General features: G+C 42.7%; 1 protein-coding gene across 2 annotated transcripts in view; it reads left to right on the forward strand.

Moving 5' to 3' along the window:
- LOC134317272 (protocadherin-9) overlaps nucleotides 1-24000 on the forward strand; it is a 267240-nt gene that overhangs the window by 220421 nt on the left and 22819 nt on the right. The window contains exon 4 of one of the 2 annotated variants that reach the window (XM_062998090.1): nucleotides 766-851. The exons of the other annotated variant lie outside the window; for it this stretch is intronic. Coding sequence (XP_062854160.1) covers nucleotides 766-774 — 9 coding nt within the window. The 3' untranslated portion in view covers nucleotides 775-851. Of the gene's footprint in view, nucleotides 1-765; nucleotides 852-24000 lie in introns of those variants that run through there. 2 annotated transcript variants of the gene reach the window in all.

Below are 24000 nucleotides of genomic sequence, written 5' to 3' on the forward strand. Positions count from 1 at the left end.
ATGAACCGTCTCACACTCTTTTCTCACCTGGTTTCTTGTCACTTGTGGACGTTTTTGGAACATAACTGCTGATCTGAGCTGTAACATAAATAATAAAGGGAATAAAGCAGCACCGTGGTCAGGGTTCCAGTAGGTCCAGTGCCAACAATCAGGATCAGACACAGCAGCGCTGCTTGAGTTTTTAAACACCTCACTGTCACTGCTGGACTGAGAATCGTCCACCAACCAAAAATATCCAGCCAACAGCGCCCCGTGTGCAGCGTCCTGTGACCACTGATGAAGGTCTAGAAGATGAGCGACTCAAACAGCAGCAATAGATGAGCGATCGTCTCTGACTTTACATCTACAAGGTGGACCGACTAGGTAGGAGTGTCTAATAGAGTGGACAGTGAGTGGACACGGTGTTTAAAAACTCCAACAGCGCTGCTGTGTCTGATCCACTCATACCAGCACAACACACACTAACACACTAAATAATACCTGCTCTGTGGGGGTCCTGTGGGGGTCCTGTAATCCCTTAATCATCACCTCTGTTGTTTGGGGTTACTGATGTGGTTTGTTATAATTTAGGGTTACAGGTGAAACGTTTGATCGTTTTGAATTTGGGAGCTGATTGATTCATTTTCTTGATGTTGTTCATGATGTTTTTCGTACATTCTAAATTTCTTTTTTCTCTCTTTTCTCCTCACGCTGCCCCCCGTGACCCCCCGCCGTGACCCCACGCCGTGACCCCCCCTGTCTGCTGACTGAACATCTGAAGGTAAGAAACACTAAAACGAGCTTCTCTTTATTATTTATAACTCTAAATGCTAAACGTGATTGTGCACTTTATTTCTCTCCTTCTGTTAAACTGGTTTATTGATCTTATTCAGCTGCACTTTAGATTTTTATTGTTTTTTATGTTTTTATTCGATGCTGCTGGTTTATAACCAATAAAATCTAATAAACACTGTAAACACTGTCAGGTGTGTTATGATGTTATTGTTGGTGGTGTTTGGACCGATTAAAGGTTGCTTTTGAACTGGTTTCAGGTTGTGTTTGGACTGGTTTCAGGTTGGTGTTTGGACTGGTTTCAGGTTGGTGTTTGGACTGGTTTCAGGTCGGTGTTTGAACTGGTTTCAGGTCGGTGTTTGGACTGGTTTCAGGTCGGTGTTTGGACTGGTTTCAGGCTGGTGTTTGGACTGGTTTCAGGTCGTTCGATTACTGAACCACGTCGACTTTCACTCTACATCTCAGTTCTTCTGCTTTCTTCTGGGTTTATGTATCTCATATCTGGCAACCCTGATCATCCCACCACTCACAGGCTCAGAAGGTAAAAGAGAAGCTGAAGAACCTTTTTGAATCATTTTGCTGATTTTCTGAATATCTGGTGCCCGGGTGGAAATGAAACAGGATTTAATTGTGTTCACGCTGGTCTGAATCTAATCTGATATCTGAGCGGGTTCAGGTTCCTGGAGATCAGATATGTTTCTCCAGAACTTCATCCTCTCGTCTGGTTTGATCTTCAGGATTAATAACGGCTCCTTCATTATTTACTTAATTGTTTCAATCCATCATGTTGTCTGTCCTCTTCCTCTTTTTATCTCACCTCTGAGTATAATTGTATTTTTCACTGAACTGGTTCCTCTCCTCACGTGTCCAGAATAATGGAGCTTCTCGTTGGTTATCTGAGCCTCCACTGAAGGTTCCGTCTGATTTGATCTTCTCTCAGAAATCTTCACCAGCACCAAAGATCAAGAGCATCGATCTCCTTCCTGTCCAGTATTTTTATCCTCCAGCTTTCACATTCATACAGAAGCCTGGACGCTCAGAGTCTGGACGCTTCTGATCTGAAGAGCTTCTCCAGTTCCTTCCTTCTTGTTCTGCTGAGGTTCAGGCTGGGTGGTGTTTCCTGACTGCTGGATCCTTCACTTTTATTACCTGATCCTAGTAGATCCACCACATCCACGTCTTCTCCATCAGGGTGAAGTTCTCATGACGTTTCTTCATGTTGAGCTGAAGTTCTTTAACGTTCCTCATGAGAAAGTTCAGATCTTCCTGATTGCTGCTGTGAGTGTCGTATCGTCCACATGTTGAAAGTTGTTGATGTTTCTTCTACCATTTTGAATCCTGGATCATCTTACTCCAGTCCTGCTTCTCTCATTAGATCTTCAGTGTGTGTGTGTAAGCTATCTCAGAGGAGCGGAGACTGTTAGCGCCTCAGAGTTTAGTCCCAGAGTTTGGTTTTGAAATGGAGATGGACGCTTCCCAACACGCTGATGGTGTTCAGATGAAACACTCGTTCCTCAGTGGTGTTGATGTTGTGTTCGGTGTTTGTAGAGACGCCAACACTGTTTGTTCTGTGCCACCCAGCGCCAGGATACCAGCCAATGGCTTTCATCTCAGAGTCTGTTCATGATCAGAGTCATGAAATCAGTGTTTACCTTCTAGTACACACACACACACACACACACTAACACACACACAACTTTTATCCAAAGTGACTTAAAGTACTGTGACAGTATACAATCTAAGCAGTTGAGGGTTAAGGACCTTGCTCAAGGGCCCAACAGTGGCAACCTGGCAGTGATGGGGCTTGAACCATCATCCTTCCTAGTTCAGTACCTTAACTGCTAGGCTACAACTGCCTTAAACACACACACACCTACACACACACACATGCACACACAGACACACACACATACACACACATACAGACACACACTCACTAACATACACACACATACAGACACACACTCACTAACACACACACATACAGACACACTCACTAACACACACACATACAGACACACACTCACTAACATACACACACATACAGACACACTCACTAACATACACACACATACAGACACACACTCACTAACATACACACACATACAGACACACACTCACTAACATACACACACATACAGACACACACTCACTAACATACACACACATACAGACACACTCACTAACATACACACACATACAGACACACACTCACTAACATACACACACATACAGACACACACTCACTAACATACACACACATACAGACACACACTCACTAACATACACACACATACAGACACACACTCACTAACATACACACACATACAGACACACACTCACTAACATACACACACATACAGACACACTCACTAACACACACACATACAGACACACACTCACTAACATACACACACATACAGACACACACTCACTAACATACACACACATACAGACACACTCACTAACACACACACATACAGACACACACTCACTAACATACACACACATACAGACACACACTCACTAACATACACACACATACAGACACACACTCACTAACATACACACATACAGACACACTCACTAACACACACACACATACAGACACACACTCACTAACATACACACACATACAGACACACACTCACTAACATACACACACATACAGACACACACTCACTAACATACACACACATACAGACACACTCACTAACATACACACACATACAGACACACTCACTAACATACACACACATACAGACACACTCACTAACATACACACACATACAGACACACACTCACTAACATACACACACATACAGACACACACTCACTAACATACACACACATACAGACACACACTCACTAACATACACACACATACAGACACACACTCACTAACATACACACACATACAGACACACACTCACTAACATACACACACATACAGACACACTCACTAACATACACACACATACAGACACACTCACTAACATACACACACATACAGACACACACTCACTAACATACACACACATACAGACACACTCACTAACATACACACACATACAGACACACACTCACTAACACATACACATACAGACACACTCACTAACATACACGCACATACAGACACACACTCACTAACACACACACATACAGACACACTCACTAACACACACACACATACAGACACACACTCACTAACACACACACATACAGACACACACTCACTAACATACACACACATACAGACACACTCACTAACATACACACATACAGACACACTCACTAACATACACACACATACAGACACACACTCACTAACACACACACATACAGACACACACTCACTAACATACACACACATACAGACACACTCACTAACATACACACACATACAGACACACACTCACTAACACACACAAACATACAGACACACTCACTAACACACACACATACAGACACACTCACTAACATACACACACATACAGACACACTCACTAACACACACACATACAGACACACTCACTAACATACACACACATACAGACACACTCACTAACATACACACACATACAGACACACTCACTAACATACACACACATACAGACACACTCACTAACATACACACACATACAGACACACACACACACACACACATACAGACACACACTCACTAACATACACACACATACAGACACACTCACTAACATACACACACATACAGACACACTCACTAACATACACACACATACAGACACACACTCACTAACATACACACACATACAGACACACACTCACTAACATACACACACATACAGACACACTCACTAACATACACACACATACAGACACACTCACTAACATACACACACATACAGACACACACTCACTAACATACACACACATACAGACACACTCACTAACACACACACATACAGACACACACTCACTAACATACACACACATACAGACACACTCACTAACATACACACACATACAGACACACACACACACACACACACACACACACACACATACAGACACACTCACTAACATACACACACATACAGACACACACACACACACACACACAGACACACTCACTAACATACACACACATACAGACACACTCACTAACATACACACACATACAGACACACTCACTAACATACACACACATACAGACACACACTCACTAACATACACACACATACAGACACACGCTCACTAACATACACACACATACAGACACACTCACTAACATACACACACATACAGACACACACTCACTAACATACACACACATACAGACACACACTCACTAACACATACACATACAGACACACACTCACTAACACACACACATACAGACACACTCACTAACATACACACACATACAGACACACACTCACTAACATACACACACATACAGACACACTCACTAACACACACACACATACAGACACACACTCACTAACACACACACACATACAGACACACACTCACTAACATACACACACATACAGACACACTCACTAACACACACACACATACAGACACACTCACTAACATACACACACATACAGACACACTCACTAACACACACACACATACAGACACACTCACTAACATACACACACATACAGACACACTCACTAACACACACACATACAGACACACACTCACTAACATACACACACATACAGACACACTCACTAACATACACACACATACAGACACACACTCACTAACATACACACACATACAGACACACACACACACACACACACACATACAGACACACACTCACTAACACACACACACATACAGACACACTCACTAACATACACACACATACAGACACACTCACTAACATACACACACATACAGACACACTCACTAACATACACACACATACAGACACACTCACTAACATACACACACATACAGACACACACTCACTAACACACACACATACAGACACACTCACTAACATACACACACATACAGACACACACTCACTAACATACACACACATACAGACACACTCACTAACATACACACACAACAGACACACTCACTAACATACACACACATACAGACACACTCACTAACATACACACACATACAGACACACACTCACTAACACACACACATACAGACACACACTCACTAACATACACACACATACAGACACACACTCACTAACATACACACACATACACACACTTACTAACACACACACACATACAGACACACTCACTAACACACACACATACAGACACACTCACTAACATACACACACAACAGACACACTCACTAACATACACACATATACACACACTTACTAACACACACACACATACAGACACACTCACTAACACACACACATACAGACACACTCACTAACATACACACACATACAGACACACACTCACTAACATACACACACACACAGAAACACACTCACTAACATACACACACATACAGACACACACTCACTAACATACACACACATACAGACACACTCACTAACACACACACATACAGACACACTCACTAACATACACACACATACAGACACACTTACTAACACACACACACATACAGACACACTCACTAACACACACACATACAGACACACTCACTAACATACACACACATATACACACACTTACTAACACACACACACATACAGACACACTCACTAACACACACACATACAGACACACTCACTAACATACACACACATACAGACACACACTCACTAACATACACACACACACAGAAACACACTCACTAACATACACACACATACAGACACACACTCACTAACATACACACACATACAGACACACTCACTAACATACACACACATACAGACACACTCACTAACATACACACACATACAGACACACTTACTAACACACACACACATACAGACACACTCACTAACACACACACATACAGACACACTCACTAACATACACACACATACAGACACACACTCACTAACATACACACACACACAGAAACACACTCACTAACATACACACACATACAGACACACACTCACTAACATACACACACATACAGACACACTCACTAACACATACACATACAGACACACTCACTAACATACACACACATACAGACACACTTACTAACACACACACACATACAGACACACTCACTAACACACACACATACAGACACACTCACTAACATACACACACATACAGACACACACTCACTAACATACACACACACACAGAAACACACTCACTAACATACACACACATACAGACACACACTCACTAACATACACACACATACAGACACACTCACTAACACACACACATACAGACACACTCACTAACATACACACACATACAGACACACACTCACTAACATACACACACACACAGAAACACACTCACTAACATACACACACATACAGACACACTCACTAACATACACACACATACAGACACACTCACTAACACATACACATACAGACACACTCACTAACATACACACACATACAGACACACTCCCTAACACACACACACATACAGACACACACTCACTAACATACACACACATACAGACACACACTCACTAACATACACACACATACAGACACACTCACTAACATACACACACATACAGACACACTCACTAACATACACGCACATACAGACACACTCACTAACATACACACACATACAGACACACACTCACTAACATACACACACATACAGACACACACTCACTAACATACACACACATACAGACACACTCACTAACATACACGCACATACAGACACACTCACTAACATACACACACATACAGAAACACACTCACTAACATACACACACATACAGACACACACTCACTAACATACACACACATACAGACACACTCACTAACATACACACACATACAGACACACTCACTAACATACACACACATACAGACACACTCACTAACATACACACACATACAGACACACTCCCTAACACACACACACATACAGACACACACTCACTAACATACACACACATACAGACACACACTCACTAACATACACACACATACAGACACACTCACTAACATACACACACATACAGACACACTCACTAACATACACGCACATACAGACACACACTCACTAACATACACACACATACAGACACACTCACTAACACACACACATACAGACACACTCACTAACATACACACACATACAGACACACTCACTAACATACACACACATACAGACACACACTCACTAACATACACACACATACAGACACACTCACTAACATACACACACATACAGACACACTCACTAACATACACACACATACAGACACACACTCACTAACATACACACACATACAGACACACTCACTAACATACACACACATACAGACACACACTCACTAACATACACACACATACAGACACACTCACTAACATACACACACATACAGACACACACTCACTAACATACACACACATACAGACACACTCACTAACATACACACACATACAGACACACTCACTAACATACACACACATACAGACACACTCACTAACATACACACACATACAGACACACACTCCCTAACACACACACACATACAGACACACACTCACTAACATACACACACATACAGACACACACTCACTAACATACATACACATACAGACACACTCACTAACATACACACACATACAGACACACTCACTAACACATACACATACAGACACACTCACTAACATACACGCACATACAGACACACACTCACTAACATACACACACATACAGACACACTCACTAACATACACACACATACAGACACACTCACTAACATACACACACATACAGACACACTCACTAACATACACGCACATACAGACACACACTCACTAACATACACACACATACAGACACACTCACTAACATACACACACATACAGACACACTCACTAACATACACGCACATACAGACACACACTCACTAACATACATACACATACAGACACACTCACTAACATACACACACATACAGACACACTCACTAACACATACACATACAGACACACTCCCTAACACACACACACATACAGACACACACTCACTAACATACACACACATACAGACACACTCACTAACACACACACACATACAGAAACACACTCACTAACATACACACACATACAGACACACACTCACTCACTAACATACACACACATACAGACACACTCACTAACATACACACACATACAGACACACTCACTAACATACACACACATACAGACACACACTCACTAACACACACATATACAGACACACACTCACTAACATACACACATACAGACACACTCACTAACATACACACACATACAGACACACTCACTAACATACACACACATACAGACACACTCACTAACATACACACACATACAGACACACACTCACTAACACACACACATACAGACACACACTCACTAACACATACACATACAGACACACACTCACTCACTAACATACACACATATACAGACACACTCACTAACACACACACTCAGACACACACACTCCGACACACACACACACACACACACACACACACAGACACACACATATGCAGACACACACACAAATGCATATACACACATACACACACATGCATGTGCACACTCAGACACACACACACAGGCACACACACACACACACACACTCACTAACATACACACACATACAGACACACTCACTAACACACACACATACAGACACACACTCACTAACATACACACACATACAGACACACTCACTAACATACACACACATACAGACACACACACACACACACACACAGACACACTCACTAACATACACACACATACAGACACACTCACTAACATACACACACATACAGACACACTCACTAACATACACACACATACAGACACACACTCACTAACATACACACACATACAGACACACGCTCACTAACATACACACACATACAGACACACTCACTAACATACACACACATACAGACACACACTCACTAACATACACACACATACAGACACACACTCACTAACACATACACATACAGACACACACTCACTAACACACACACATACAGACACACTCACTAACATACACACACATACAGACACACACTCACTAACATACACACACATACAGACACACTCACTAACACACACACACATACAGACACACACTCACTAACACACACACACATACAGACACACACTCACTAACATACACACACATACAGACACACTCACTAACACACACACACATACAGACACACTCACTAACATACACACACATACAGACACACTCACTAACACACACACACATACAGACACACTCACTAACATACACACACATACAGACACACTCACTAACACACACACATACAGACACACACTCACTAACATACACACACATACAGACACACTCACTAACATACACACACATACAGACACACACTCACTAACATACACACACATACAGACACACACACACACACACACACACATACAGACACACACTCACTAACACACACACACATACAGACACACTCACTAACATACACACACATACAGACACACTCACTAACATACACACACATACAGACACACTCACTAACATACACACACATACAGACACACTCACTAACATACACACACATACAGACACACACTCACTAACACACACACATACAGACACACTCACTAACATACACACACATACAGACACACACTCACTAACATACACACACATACAGACACACTCACTAACATACACACACAACAGACACACTCACTAACATACACACACATACAGACACACTCACTAACATACACACACATACAGACACACACTCACTAACACACACACATACAGACACACACTCACTAACATACACACACATACAGACACACACTCACTAACATACACACACATACACACACTTACTAACACACACACACATACAGACACACTCACTAACACACACACATACAGACACACTCACTAACATACACACACAACAGACACACTCACTAACATACACACATATACACACACTTACTAACACACACACACATACAGACACACTCACTAACACACACACATACAGACACACTCACTAACATACACACACATACAGACACACACTCACTAACATACACACACACACAGAAACACACTCACTAACATACACACACATACAGACACACACTCACTAACATACACACACATACAGACACACTCACTAACACACACACATACAGACACACTCACTAACATACACACACATACAGACACACTTACTAACACACACACACATACAGACACACTCACTAACACACACACATACAGACACACTCACTAACATACACACACATATACACACACTTACTAACACACACACACATACAGACACACTCACTAACACACACACATACAGACACACTCACTAACATACACACACATACAGACACACACTCACTAACATACACACACACACAGAAACACACTCACTAACATACACACACATACAGACACACACTCACTAACATACACACACATACAGACACACTCACTAACATACACACACATACAGACACACTCACTAACATACACACACATACAGACACACTTACTAACACACACACACATACAGACACACTCACTAACACACACACATACAGACACACTCACTAACATACACACACATACAGACACACACTCACTAACATACACACACACACAGAAACACACTCACTAACATACACACACATACAGACACACACTCACTAACATACACACACATACAGACACACTCACTAACACATACACATACAGACACACTCACTAACATACACACACATACAGACACACTTACTAACACACACACACATACAGACACACTCACTAACACACACACATACAGACACACTCACTAACATACACACACATACAGACACACACTCACTAACATACACACACACACAGAAACACACTCACTAACATACACACACATACAGACACACACTCACTAACATACACACACATACAGACACACTCACTAACACACACACATACAGACACACTCACTAACATACACACACATACAGACACACACTCACTAACATACACACACACACAGAAACACACTCACTAACATACACACACATACAGACACACTCACTAACACATACACATACAGACACACTCACTAACATACACACACATACAGACACACTCCCTAACACACACACACATACAGACACACACTCACTAACATACACACACATACAGACACACACTCACTAACATACACACACATACAGACACACTCACTAACATACACACACATACAGACACACTCACTAACATACACGCACATACAGACACACACTCACTAACATACACACACATACAGACACACACTCACTAACATACACATACATACAGACACACTCACTAACATACACACACATACAGACACACTCACTAACATACACACACATACAGACACACTCACTAACATACACACACATACAGACACACTCCCTAACACACACACACATACAGACACACACTCACTAACATACACACACATACAGACACACACTCACTAACATACACACACATACAGACACACTCACTAACATACACACACATACAGACACACTCACTAACATACACGCACATACAGACACACACTCACTAACATACACACACATACAGACACACTCACTAACACACACACATACAGACACACTCACTAACATACACACACATACAGACACACTCACTAACATACACACACATACAGACACACACTCACTAACATACACACACATACAGACACACTCACTAACATACACACACATACAGACACACTCACTAACATACACACACATACAGACACACACTCACTAACATACACACACATACAGACACACTCACTAACATACACACACATACAGACACACACTCACTAACATACACACACATACAGACACACTCACTAACATACACACACATACAGACACACACTCACTAACATACACACACATACAGACACACTCACTAACATACACACACATACAGACACACTCACTAACATACACACACATACAGACACACTCACTAACATACACACACATACAGACACACACTCCCTAACACACACACACATACAGACACACACTCACTAACATACACACACATACAGACACACACTCACTAACATACATACACATACAGACACACTCACTAACATACACACACATACAGACACACTCACTAACACATACACATACAGACACACTCACTAACATACACGCACATACAGACACACACTCACTAACATACACACACATACAGACACACTCACTAACATACACACACATACAGACACACTCACTAACATACACACACATACAGACACACTCACTAACATACACGCACATACAGACACACACTCACTAACATACACACACATACAGACACACTCACTAACATACACACACATACAGACACACTCACTAACATACACGCACATACAGACACACACTCACTAACATACATACACATACAGACACACTCACTAACATACACACACATACAGACACACTCACTAACACATACACATACAGACACACTCCCTAACACACACACACATACAGACACACACTCACTAACATACACACACATACAGACACACTCACTAACACACACACACATACAGAAACACACTCACTAACATACACACACATACAGACACACACTCACTCACTAACATACACACACATACAGACACACTCACTAACATACACACACATACAGACACACTCACTAACATACACACACATACAGACACACACTCACTAACACACACATATACAGACACACACTCACTAACATACACACATACAGACACACTCACTAACATACACACACATACAGACACACTCACTAACATACACACACATACAGACACACTCACTAACATACACACACATACAGACACACACTCACTAACACACACACATACAGACACACACTCACTAACACATACACATACAGACACACACTCACTCACTAACATACACACATATACAGACACACTCACTAACACACACACTCAGACACACACACTCCGACACACACACACACACACACACACACACACAGACACACACATATGCAGACACACACACAAATGCATATACACACATACACACACATGCATGTGCACACTCAGACACACACACACAGGCACACACACACACACACACAGACACACACACACTTCCTTCTAGTCTGAATGTCAGTGTGTCCTCTATAATAGGCTCGTCTTATCACAAAAGCTATTGTACTGCAGTAGCCTCTCTCTCACACACACACACACACACTCACACACTCACACACACACACACACTCACACACACACACACACACACACACACTCAGTCTCATACACACTGGTGATAACAGGCGTGAGACGGGAGGGTTCGAGGGATTAAAGGTGGTCCGTCTTGATAAGGCAGCTGCCTACATCACACCCCACACCCCACTACCTAGTGTGTAATAAACCCGACTACTGGTGTGTGTGTGTGAGTGTGTGTGTGTGTGTGTGTGTGTGTGTGTGTGTGTGTGAGTGTGCACATGCATGTGTGTGTGTGTATGAGTGTGTGTATGTGTGTGTTTCTGTGTGTGGTCGCAGCCATTAATGAATAATGGAATGTCTGGGGTGAAGCCTTTGATTAGAGAAAGAACAAAAGAAAACAGAATCAAAGGAGAAACGAGGAACATAAAAGAGATTCGCTCGTCTGAGCCGCTGAAACCTCTCCAAAAGTATGTGGACGCCCCTCTGATGAACAGATCGTTGCTTTCTCACCCTGGCACCTGAGCTGATTCTTCTCCAGAAGGCAGGGTATCAACTACCCTGGTGTAAAGTACACCACCACTGGACCTGCACTACACCCAGACTTACGCTCCATCTAACACCTTAGAGATGAATTGGAACAGCAACTGTGAGCCAGGATTCATTGCCTAAAATTATTGCCTTACCCAATGTACCATCGACCCCTGTTCATTAAACCTGGACCATTGACCCTGGTCAGTTAATCCTGGACCATCAACATCTGTTGTTTAATCCTGGACCATCAGCCCCTGTAATTTCTCCTGGACCATTGATCCTGGTCAGTCTATCCTGGACCATCGACTCTGGTCAGTTAATCCTGGACTATCAACCTTGGTCAGTTAATCCTGGACCATCAACATCTGTTGTTTAATCCTGGACCATCAGCCCCTGTAATTTTTCCTGGACCATTGACCCTGGTAAGTCTATCCTGGACCATCGACCCCCGTTGATTAATCCTGGACCATCAACCTTGGTCAGTCTATCCTGGAATATCAACATCTGTTGATTATTGCTGGACCATCAACCCTGATCAGTCTCTCTTGAACCATCAACCCTGGTCAGTCTATCCTAGACCATCAACATCTGTTGTTTAATCCTGGACCATCAGACCCTGTAATTTCTCCTGGACCATTGACCCTGGTCAGTCTATCCTAGACCATCAACCCTGGTCAATTTCTCATGGACCATCGACCCTGGTCAATATGTCATGGACTATTGACCCTTGTCAGTCTATCCTGGACCACAATTTCTGTTGATTAATCCTGGACCATCGACCCTGGTCAGTCTATCCTAGACCATCGACCCTGGTCAATTTCTTATGGACTATCAACTCTGGTCAATCTATCCTGGACTATTGACCCTGGTTAATCTATCCTGGACCATCGACCCCTGTTGTTTAATCCTAGATCATCCATTTTAGTTAATCTATCCTGGACCATTGACCCTGGTCAGTCTATTCTGGACCATCAACCCCTGTTGATTAATCCTGTACCATCAACCCTGGTCAGTTTATCCTGGTAAATTCATCACCACCAATTAATGATCTTCTGGATCTTTTGGACCCCCCTCAGCCCTGGCTTACGGTCTACGTTCCAATTCATCCCAAAGGTTTTCACTGGAGTCTGATCCAGCATGGCTGTTCCTGACCTCAGTATTGTTTAGAGTAAGAGTGAGTCCCTGCAGTCATGTTCCTTTATCCAGTGTAGAGAGAGTGGATGCAGGAGCAGGGTGAGACGTTCAGGGTTCAGGTGTCCGAACGCTTCCGTCAGACAGACACGTTGGCGCTGTCACTCCGCTCTGAATGTGATGAATTGGAAGACTGACTGGTGCCCTCATTATTTCTGCCACTGTCGGTGTGCCAGCGTTTGGGTGCCAGCGTCTCTGTGCCCGTCACTTTGGCTGGGCTTGTGTTTGTTTAATCTGCTATCAGTGTGAAGTCCTCGTCTTCTCCCCCGAGAGCAGAAACACGCCGAGTCAGGAGGAATGAAAAGTCAACGAGGACTCGCTCTGGCACTCGCCACTCACCTTCACACGGGCATGAGGTGGGCACGGTGCCACCTGTCTGTCTCACTGTTTCTCCTGGAGTCGCTCTTTATTTCTGCCGCTCCGTCTCGGGGTGTCAGTCTGCTGAAGTGTCTCATTTTAAAGGTCAGGCTGCTGGGTGGCATCATGCCATGCTTTATACCAGCCTGCTCTCCAAGGAACCTGTTAGATCCACTCCTATAAAAACACCAGCAGCTGCTCTGTGATGCTCTACATGGCCAAAAGTATGTGGACGCCCATCACGAACTCGTACTCATCACCTGCTTGTGGACATTAAAGCCTCCACTTATGTAGTGAGGCTTCCAACTAGATTTTATAATGTGTCTGTGGGAATTTGTGCTGGTCAGTAAAAACAAATCATTTGTGAGGTCAGACACTGATGTTGGATGAGAAGACCTGGCTCACAACTGATGTTCCAATTCATCTCGAAGGTGTTGAGTGTGGTTCAAGTCGGGACTCCACATCAGATGTGTTAATCCACGTCTTAATGGAGCTCATCATACACAAGAGTGCAGTCCTGCTGGAAGGACCTTCCCTAAACTGTTACCACAGAGTTAAAAGCAGATTATTTTTCATGGGATTGAGTTTATACACTCACTTGTAATGGACACGCCTTAAAACACCTGATCTCACCTGATCTCACCTGAATTAGATGGAACGTCCAGGTAAGCAGCCAGTAGTGGTTCAGGTGTGAACCAGAAGATGAAAAGGAGACAGTGATGAGATGTTTCAGAGATGAGAAAGAGACGAGGAGGAGGTGAGGAGGAGACGATGTGGAGATGGTGAGGAGATGATGTGGAGATGAGGAGAAAACGAGGTCAAGACAATGAGACAGAAATGAAATGATGAGACGATTAGGAAATGAGGAAGGGATGAGGAGGTGACAGGAAATGAGAAGGAAACAAGGAGGAGGTGATGAGGAGATGGTGAGAAGATGAGAAGGAGACGATGTGGAGACTATAAGAAGACGGTGAGGAGAAGGTGAGGAGACAAGGAGGAGATGAAAAGGAAAGAGTGATGAGATGGTGATGAGACGATGAGGAGACGGTTAGAAGATGAGGAAGGGATGAGAAGAAGACGAAGTGGAGACGATGAGGAGACAATGAGGAGATGTTAAGTAGAAGAACATTCTTTCCTGGTTTGGTTCTCTGTCTCTGTGCACAAGGTGACCTGGCGCTGTTTATTCACTCGTTCATCATCTCACCCTCCCCAGAGATTCTCTCTCTTCTCCTCCACGTTCTTCAGAGAGGAACAAGGATCTTCTGGATCTTCTAGACCTTCTGGACCCTCAGCCCTGGCTCACAGTCTACATTCCAATATATCCCAAAGGTTAGGATGAATTGGAATGTGGACTGTGAGCAAGGACTTCTCATCAAAGTGTTGACATACACTGGAAAACATATAATTTATTTTATAGAATTCATTTTATACACATTAGTAATGAGTGTCACTAAGTTCTGATCATCTACATCATCTATTCTTGGGTTCTCACTACTGAGTTCCAAACTGCATCTGCAGGAGAACTGATCACCAGGAGCCTTCACACCCACGTGTCCAGACATGACATTTCGGGTGGCAGAGGAAGGGCGGGTTATTCTTCTTCATGTTTCTAAAGATCTCACGGTCGTGTGATGGATTTATTTTGGACCTGACTGCAGGGATCCAGCTGGAATGAACTACTCTTAATGTTAGAAGTGCGTCCAGATAATTTTGGCCCGTGGCGTGTCTGAACTGCTGCCCGTCAGGGTATTGAGTGGTTACGTAGCAGACAGGAAGTGGATGAAGGTCCAGACGTCGAGACTCTTTGATGTGCTACATTGATTGGGTGCGGTGGTGAGGAGTCTGTGGTTGGTAAGTGCAGCTCGGCGTCTCTGAGCTTTGTTGACTCATTTATTTTCGGTAAACGTTCCGCTGAGTCTCGGTGGTGCTCCAGAGCAGAGACGTTCCTCCACGTCCAGGAACCTTCAGCTGATAATAAAAAACACCCAGGAGCGCCGGAACACCCCAAACCTCTCAATAATCAACATTTACATGGTTTAGGGGTGTGTCTATGAGAATTTGTGCCTGTTCAGTCAAACAGTAGATGAGGAGTCCTGGCTCACAGTCTGTATTTCAATTCATCCCAAAGGTGTTTACAGGGGTCTGTTCCAGCAGGTCCAGAACTCCACAGCCATGCTGGAACAGAAGAAGGTCCTTCCCCAAAATGTTTGCACTAACTAGGATTAATTTTATTCACTTTAGTAATGAATGGGTGTCCACATACTTTGTGCTATATAGTGAATCTATAATCTGGCAAAACAAGACAGTCAGCGTTCCAATTCACATGTTGAATGGAACTGAGGAACCAGTCTTACCAAATTCCTCTCTGAGACTTCCATAGAGCTTGATCCATCAATCCAGAGAACATCCACCTCCAAATCTACAGAGAACATCCACCTCCAGATCTACAGAGAACATCCACCACAAGATCTACAAAGAACATCCACCTCCAGCTCTACAGAGAACATCCACCTCCAGCTCTACAGAGAACATCCACCTCCAGATCTACAGAGAACATCCACCTCCAGATATACAGAACATCCACCTCCAGATCTACAGAGAACATCCACCTCCAGGTCTACAGAGAACATCCACCTCCAGCTCTACAGAGAACATCCACCTCCAGCTCTACAGAGAACATCCACCTCCAGATATACAGAACATCCACCTCCAGATCTACAGAACATCCACCTCCAGATCTACAGAGAACATCCACCTCCAGATCTACAGAACATCCACCTCCAGATCTACAGAACATCCACCACCAGCTCCTCAGGACCTTCAGCTCTCCAGAAAAGACCCACCTCCAGGTCTACAGATGATGGAAGGTGGTCAGTTATCAGAGCACCATGATGGAGAGCTTCAGTTTGGTCACCTGTAAAACAACGGTTCTACCAAAACAGCTTCAAGAAGTTGAGCAAATCCCCACAGACACACTTCAAAATCCTGTAGACGGTTTTCCTAGAAGAGCGGAGACTGTTACAGCTGTTACAGCGGTACGACTTCATACTAACGCTCAGGGTTTTGGAGTGGGATGGAGTGGGATTAGAACCAATGAGCTAACGGTTAAGTGTTCACATACTTTTGGCCATGTTGTGTAGATTTCCTGCCTGCCTTTGTGGATATACAATGACTGACTGTGGCCCATCTGTTACTCTGTGCACCTTGTCAGCACATCTGTCAGTAGGACCCACAGTGGGTGGATGATGTTTAGGTGGTGGATCGTTCTCTGTACTGATGCTAACATGGTAACGACATGCTGGGGTGAGTGTAGCAGGTGCAGCAGTGTTGTTGGGATTCTTTATTAGGAGCATGCACCCCGGCAGTGCTGGCTGTAGGTGGACGGTCAGAGACATGACGTGTGTTCATGTTTTATGAGTGGACACTCCCTGATCACAGCACGCGGGGGTTGTTATATTTATGGTTGGAGCTTCATTCTCCTGCAGCTTCCACACTGAGAAGCTGAAGCTCTGCAGATCCACCTGAGAAGCTGAGGTTCTGCAGATCCACCTGAGAACCTGAATTTCTGTAGATCCACACTGAGAAGCTGAAGTTCTGCAGATCCACCTGAGAAGCTGAAGTTTTGCAGATCCACACTGAGAAGCTGAAGTTCTGCAGATCCACAATGAGAAGCTGAAGTTTTGCAGATCCACACTGAGAAGCTGAAGTTCTGCAGATCCACACTGAGAAGCTGAAGTTCTGCAGATCCACCTGAGAAGCTGAGGTTCTGTAGATCCACCTGAGAACCTGAAGTTCTGTAGATCCACACTGAGAAGCTGAAGTTCTGTAGATCCACACTGAGAAGCTGATGCTCTGCAGATCCACCTGAGAAGTTTTCATCTCATCTGATTGTTCAGGGTTTGTTTTATTAAACAATGTTGATTGGAACAGTCGACCAGGATGCATGAATTTGCTGTTGAGGAACCGTGGGTTCTACAGTTCCTGCATGAGCTGGATGTTCTGCTGAGGTTCTGGGTTCTAGTGTGAGATGAATTCTTTATTTATTTCATATTTTGTCTGTTACAGAAAATCGTTTATTCAGATTTTATTTTATTTTGCTGAATTAATGAATTTACTTTCATATAAAACGCTGTGGTTCATCCTCACCTGTGAACTTCCACATTTATTTAATTCCTTTCAATAATTTATTTATTTTAATTATTTCATTTTTTATATTTTTGAAGAGAACGAGTTTCCTTTCTGGGATGTAAAATATGTGGAATAATTTAATTAATTCACTGATTTATTAATTAATTGAAAGAAAAATATCAGGTACATTTTTTAGGTTAAAAACAAATCTGACTGATTAAAGAACAACATTTTTATTCCTGTTTAAAATCAACGTTACACTTTTACATCTTAATTATTTTATTACATTTGTGTGAACCTGAACACGACTGAGAACGATTCATACAAAAAAATTTTTTTATTTATTAATCATATTTTTAATTTATTACAGCTCTGATAATTAAACAGTAAAATGTGCAATAAAATCCGTCCATCATCCGTCCATCAATCATCTGTAGGTGTAGGTGTAGCTGTATCTGTAGGTGTAGTTGTATCTGTAGGTGTAGTTGTATCTGTAGGTGTAGGTTTAGCTGTATCTGTAGGTGTTGTTGTATCTGTAGGTGTAGTTGTATCTGTAGGTGTAGGTGTAGCTGTATCTGTAGCTGTAGTTGTATCTGTAGGTGTAGGTGTAGCTGTATCTGTAGGTGTTGTTGTATCTGTAGGTGTAGCTGTATCTGTAGGTGTTGTTGTATCTGTAGGTGTAGGTGTAGCTGTATCTGTAGCTGTAGTTGTATCTGTAGGTGTAGGTGTAGCTGTATCTGTAGGTGTTGTTGTATCTGTAGGTGTAGCTGTATCTGTAGGTGTAGCTGTATCTGTAGGTGTTGTTGTATCTGTAGCTGTAGTTGTATCTGTAGGTGTTGTTGTATCTGTAGCTGTAGTTGTATCTGTAGGTGTTGTTGTATCTGTAGCTGTAGTTGTATCTGTAGGTGTTGTTGTATCTGTAGCTGTAGTTGTATCTGTAGGTGTTGTTGTATCTGTAGGTGTAGGTGTAGCTGTATCTGTAGGTGTTGTTGTATCTGTAGGTGTAGGTGTAGCTGTATCTTTAGGTGTTGTATCTGTAGGTGTAGGTTTAGCTGTATCTGTAGGTGTTGTTGTATCTGTAGGTGTAGGTGTAGCTGTATCTGTAAGTGTTGTTGTATCTGTAGGTGTAGCTGTATCTGTAGGTGTTGTATCTGTAGGTGTAGGTGTAGCTGTATGTGTAGGTATAGCTGTATCTGTAGGTGTAGGTGTAGCTGTATGTGTAGGTATAGCTGTATCTGTAGGTGTAGCTGTATGTGTAGGTGTAGCTGTATCTGTAGGTGTAGGTGTAGCTGTAGGTGTAGGTGTAGCTGTAGGTGTAGGTGTAGCTGTATGTGTAGGTGTAGCTGTATCTGTAGGTGTATCTGTATCTGTAGGTGTTGTTGTATCTGTAGGTGTAGGTGTAGCTGTATCTGTAGGTGTTGTTGTATCTGTAGGTGTAGGGTTAGGGTTAGGGTTAGAGAATTTGTGGCTATTCAGTTAAATAAGAACATTTGTGAGGTCAGGCACTGACAGTGGATGAGAAGTCCTTGCTTACAGTCCACATTCAAATTCATCCTAACCTTTGGGATATATTGGAATGTAGCCTGTGATCCAGGGCTGAGGGTCAGATCTATTAATGTATTGATCTGGATTAATAGCCACAATCTCAAAAAAGAAAGTGAGGATGAGAGAGAGACAGTGAGAGAGTAAGAGAGTAAGTGAGAGAGAGAAAGTGGATGTAAGAGAGAATGTAAGTGAGAGTGTAAGTGAGGATGAGAGAGAGTGAGAGAAAGAGTGAAGTGAGGATGTGAGAAAGAGTGAGAGAGTGTAAGTGAGAGAGAGGATGAAATGTAATAAATAATATTTAGACGTGAGGTGAATTATAAATATTAATATGAATGCGTCTCCAGCTCTTCAGTTGGAGTGTTTGATGCTCTGTGGTCTTTATTCATCCACAAGCTTCCTCTTCAACACAACAAACACTACAGGAGAGAAAATACTCAACATATAAACACTCGACATATAAACACTCAACATATAAATACTCAACATAATTTAGTCTTTTTTCCTTTTAAAATGCTCTTAATGAAGGAATCTGATGGAAGCAGTTGGAGGTTTGTTTAACTGTGATAATTTACACTGGTGTTGAGACTGTAGATGGTGTTGAGACTGTAGATGGTGTTGAGACTGTAGATGATGTTGAGGCTGTAGACGGTGTTGAGACTGTAGATGGTGTTGAGGCTGTAGATGATGTTGAGACTGTAGATGGTGTTGAGACTGTAGATGATGTTGAGACTGTAGATGGTGTTGAGGCTGTAGATGATGTTGAGACTAGATGGTGTTGAGACTCAGAGTCAGAGTCAGAGTCAGAGAGGTTTTATTGTCATTTCAGCTACATACAAGTACATATTGAAACGAAACAGCGTTCCTCTAGGATCACGGTGTAACACGGTACAAAAAGTGCAAGACAATACAAAACAGTGCAAATACAACAATAATACAAAAAATCCTATAATAAATAACTACAAAAGATATTCCTAATTATCCCTAATCTAAACAAGTAATTAGAAGACAGGACTAAAGACAAGTGTTAGTACATGATGGTGAATAGATGGTACAATGGTTCATGAGGTAGTGACATGTTGTACATTAGCAGCGTAAAATTGGCAATGCAGATAAGGTGCCTAAAAAGTAAATATGGTGCAAAATACAAGTAAGGTGCAGAAATTATTGTGCATTTCCAGGAGGTGTGCAAAAATGCAAGTAACAGTCAAAAATGCAAGTAACAGTCAATACAGTTCAGTGTGTGGCAGCAGAAAATTTCCGGAGGAAATTGTTACAGTACTGAGTTTAGAAGTCTGATTGCTTGAGGGATAAAACTGTTCCACAGTCTGGTTGTGTTAGTCCGGATGCTGCGGTATCGTCTCCCAGACGGGAGCAGAGTAAAAAGTCCATGTGATGGATGGGTTGGATCGTCCACAATGCTGAGAGCTTTGCGGATGCAGCGGGTGTTAAAAATGTCCGTGAGAGATGGAAGAGCGACCCCGATGATCTTTTCAGCTGTCCTCACTACTCGCTGGAGAGTCCTGCGGTCCGACGCAGTACAATTTCCGAACCAGACGGTGATGCAGCCGCTCAGGATGCTCTCGATTGTTCCTCTGTAGAACGTGGTGAGAATGGGGGGTGGCAGATGAGCTTTCCTCAGTCTTCTCAAAAAGTAGAGACGCTGCTGGGCTTTCTTGCTGATGGAACTGGTGTTAAGGGTCCAGGTGAGATTCTCCTCCAGATGAACACCGAGAAATTTGGTGCTCTTGACGATCTCAACAGATGAGCCGTCGATGTGCAGTGGGGAGTGGTCCCTTAGTGTCTTTCTAAAGTCAATGACCATCTCTTTGGTTTTATCCACATTCAGAGACAGGTTGTTGACTTGGCACCAGTCCGTTAGATGTTGTACCTCCTCTCTGTACGCTGACTCATCGTTGTTGCTGATGAGTCCCACCACAGTTGTGTCGTCTGCAAACTTAATGATGGAATTCGAGCTGTGCATTGCTGTACAGTCGTGCGTAAGCAGAGTAA

The sequence above is a fragment of the Trichomycterus rosablanca genome, chromosome 6 (assembly GCF_030014385.1).
Source record: "Trichomycterus rosablanca isolate fTriRos1 chromosome 6, fTriRos1.hap1, whole genome shotgun sequence".
In the NCBI taxonomy this organism is placed as follows: domain Eukaryota; kingdom Metazoa; phylum Chordata; class Actinopteri; order Siluriformes; family Trichomycteridae; genus Trichomycterus; species Trichomycterus rosablanca.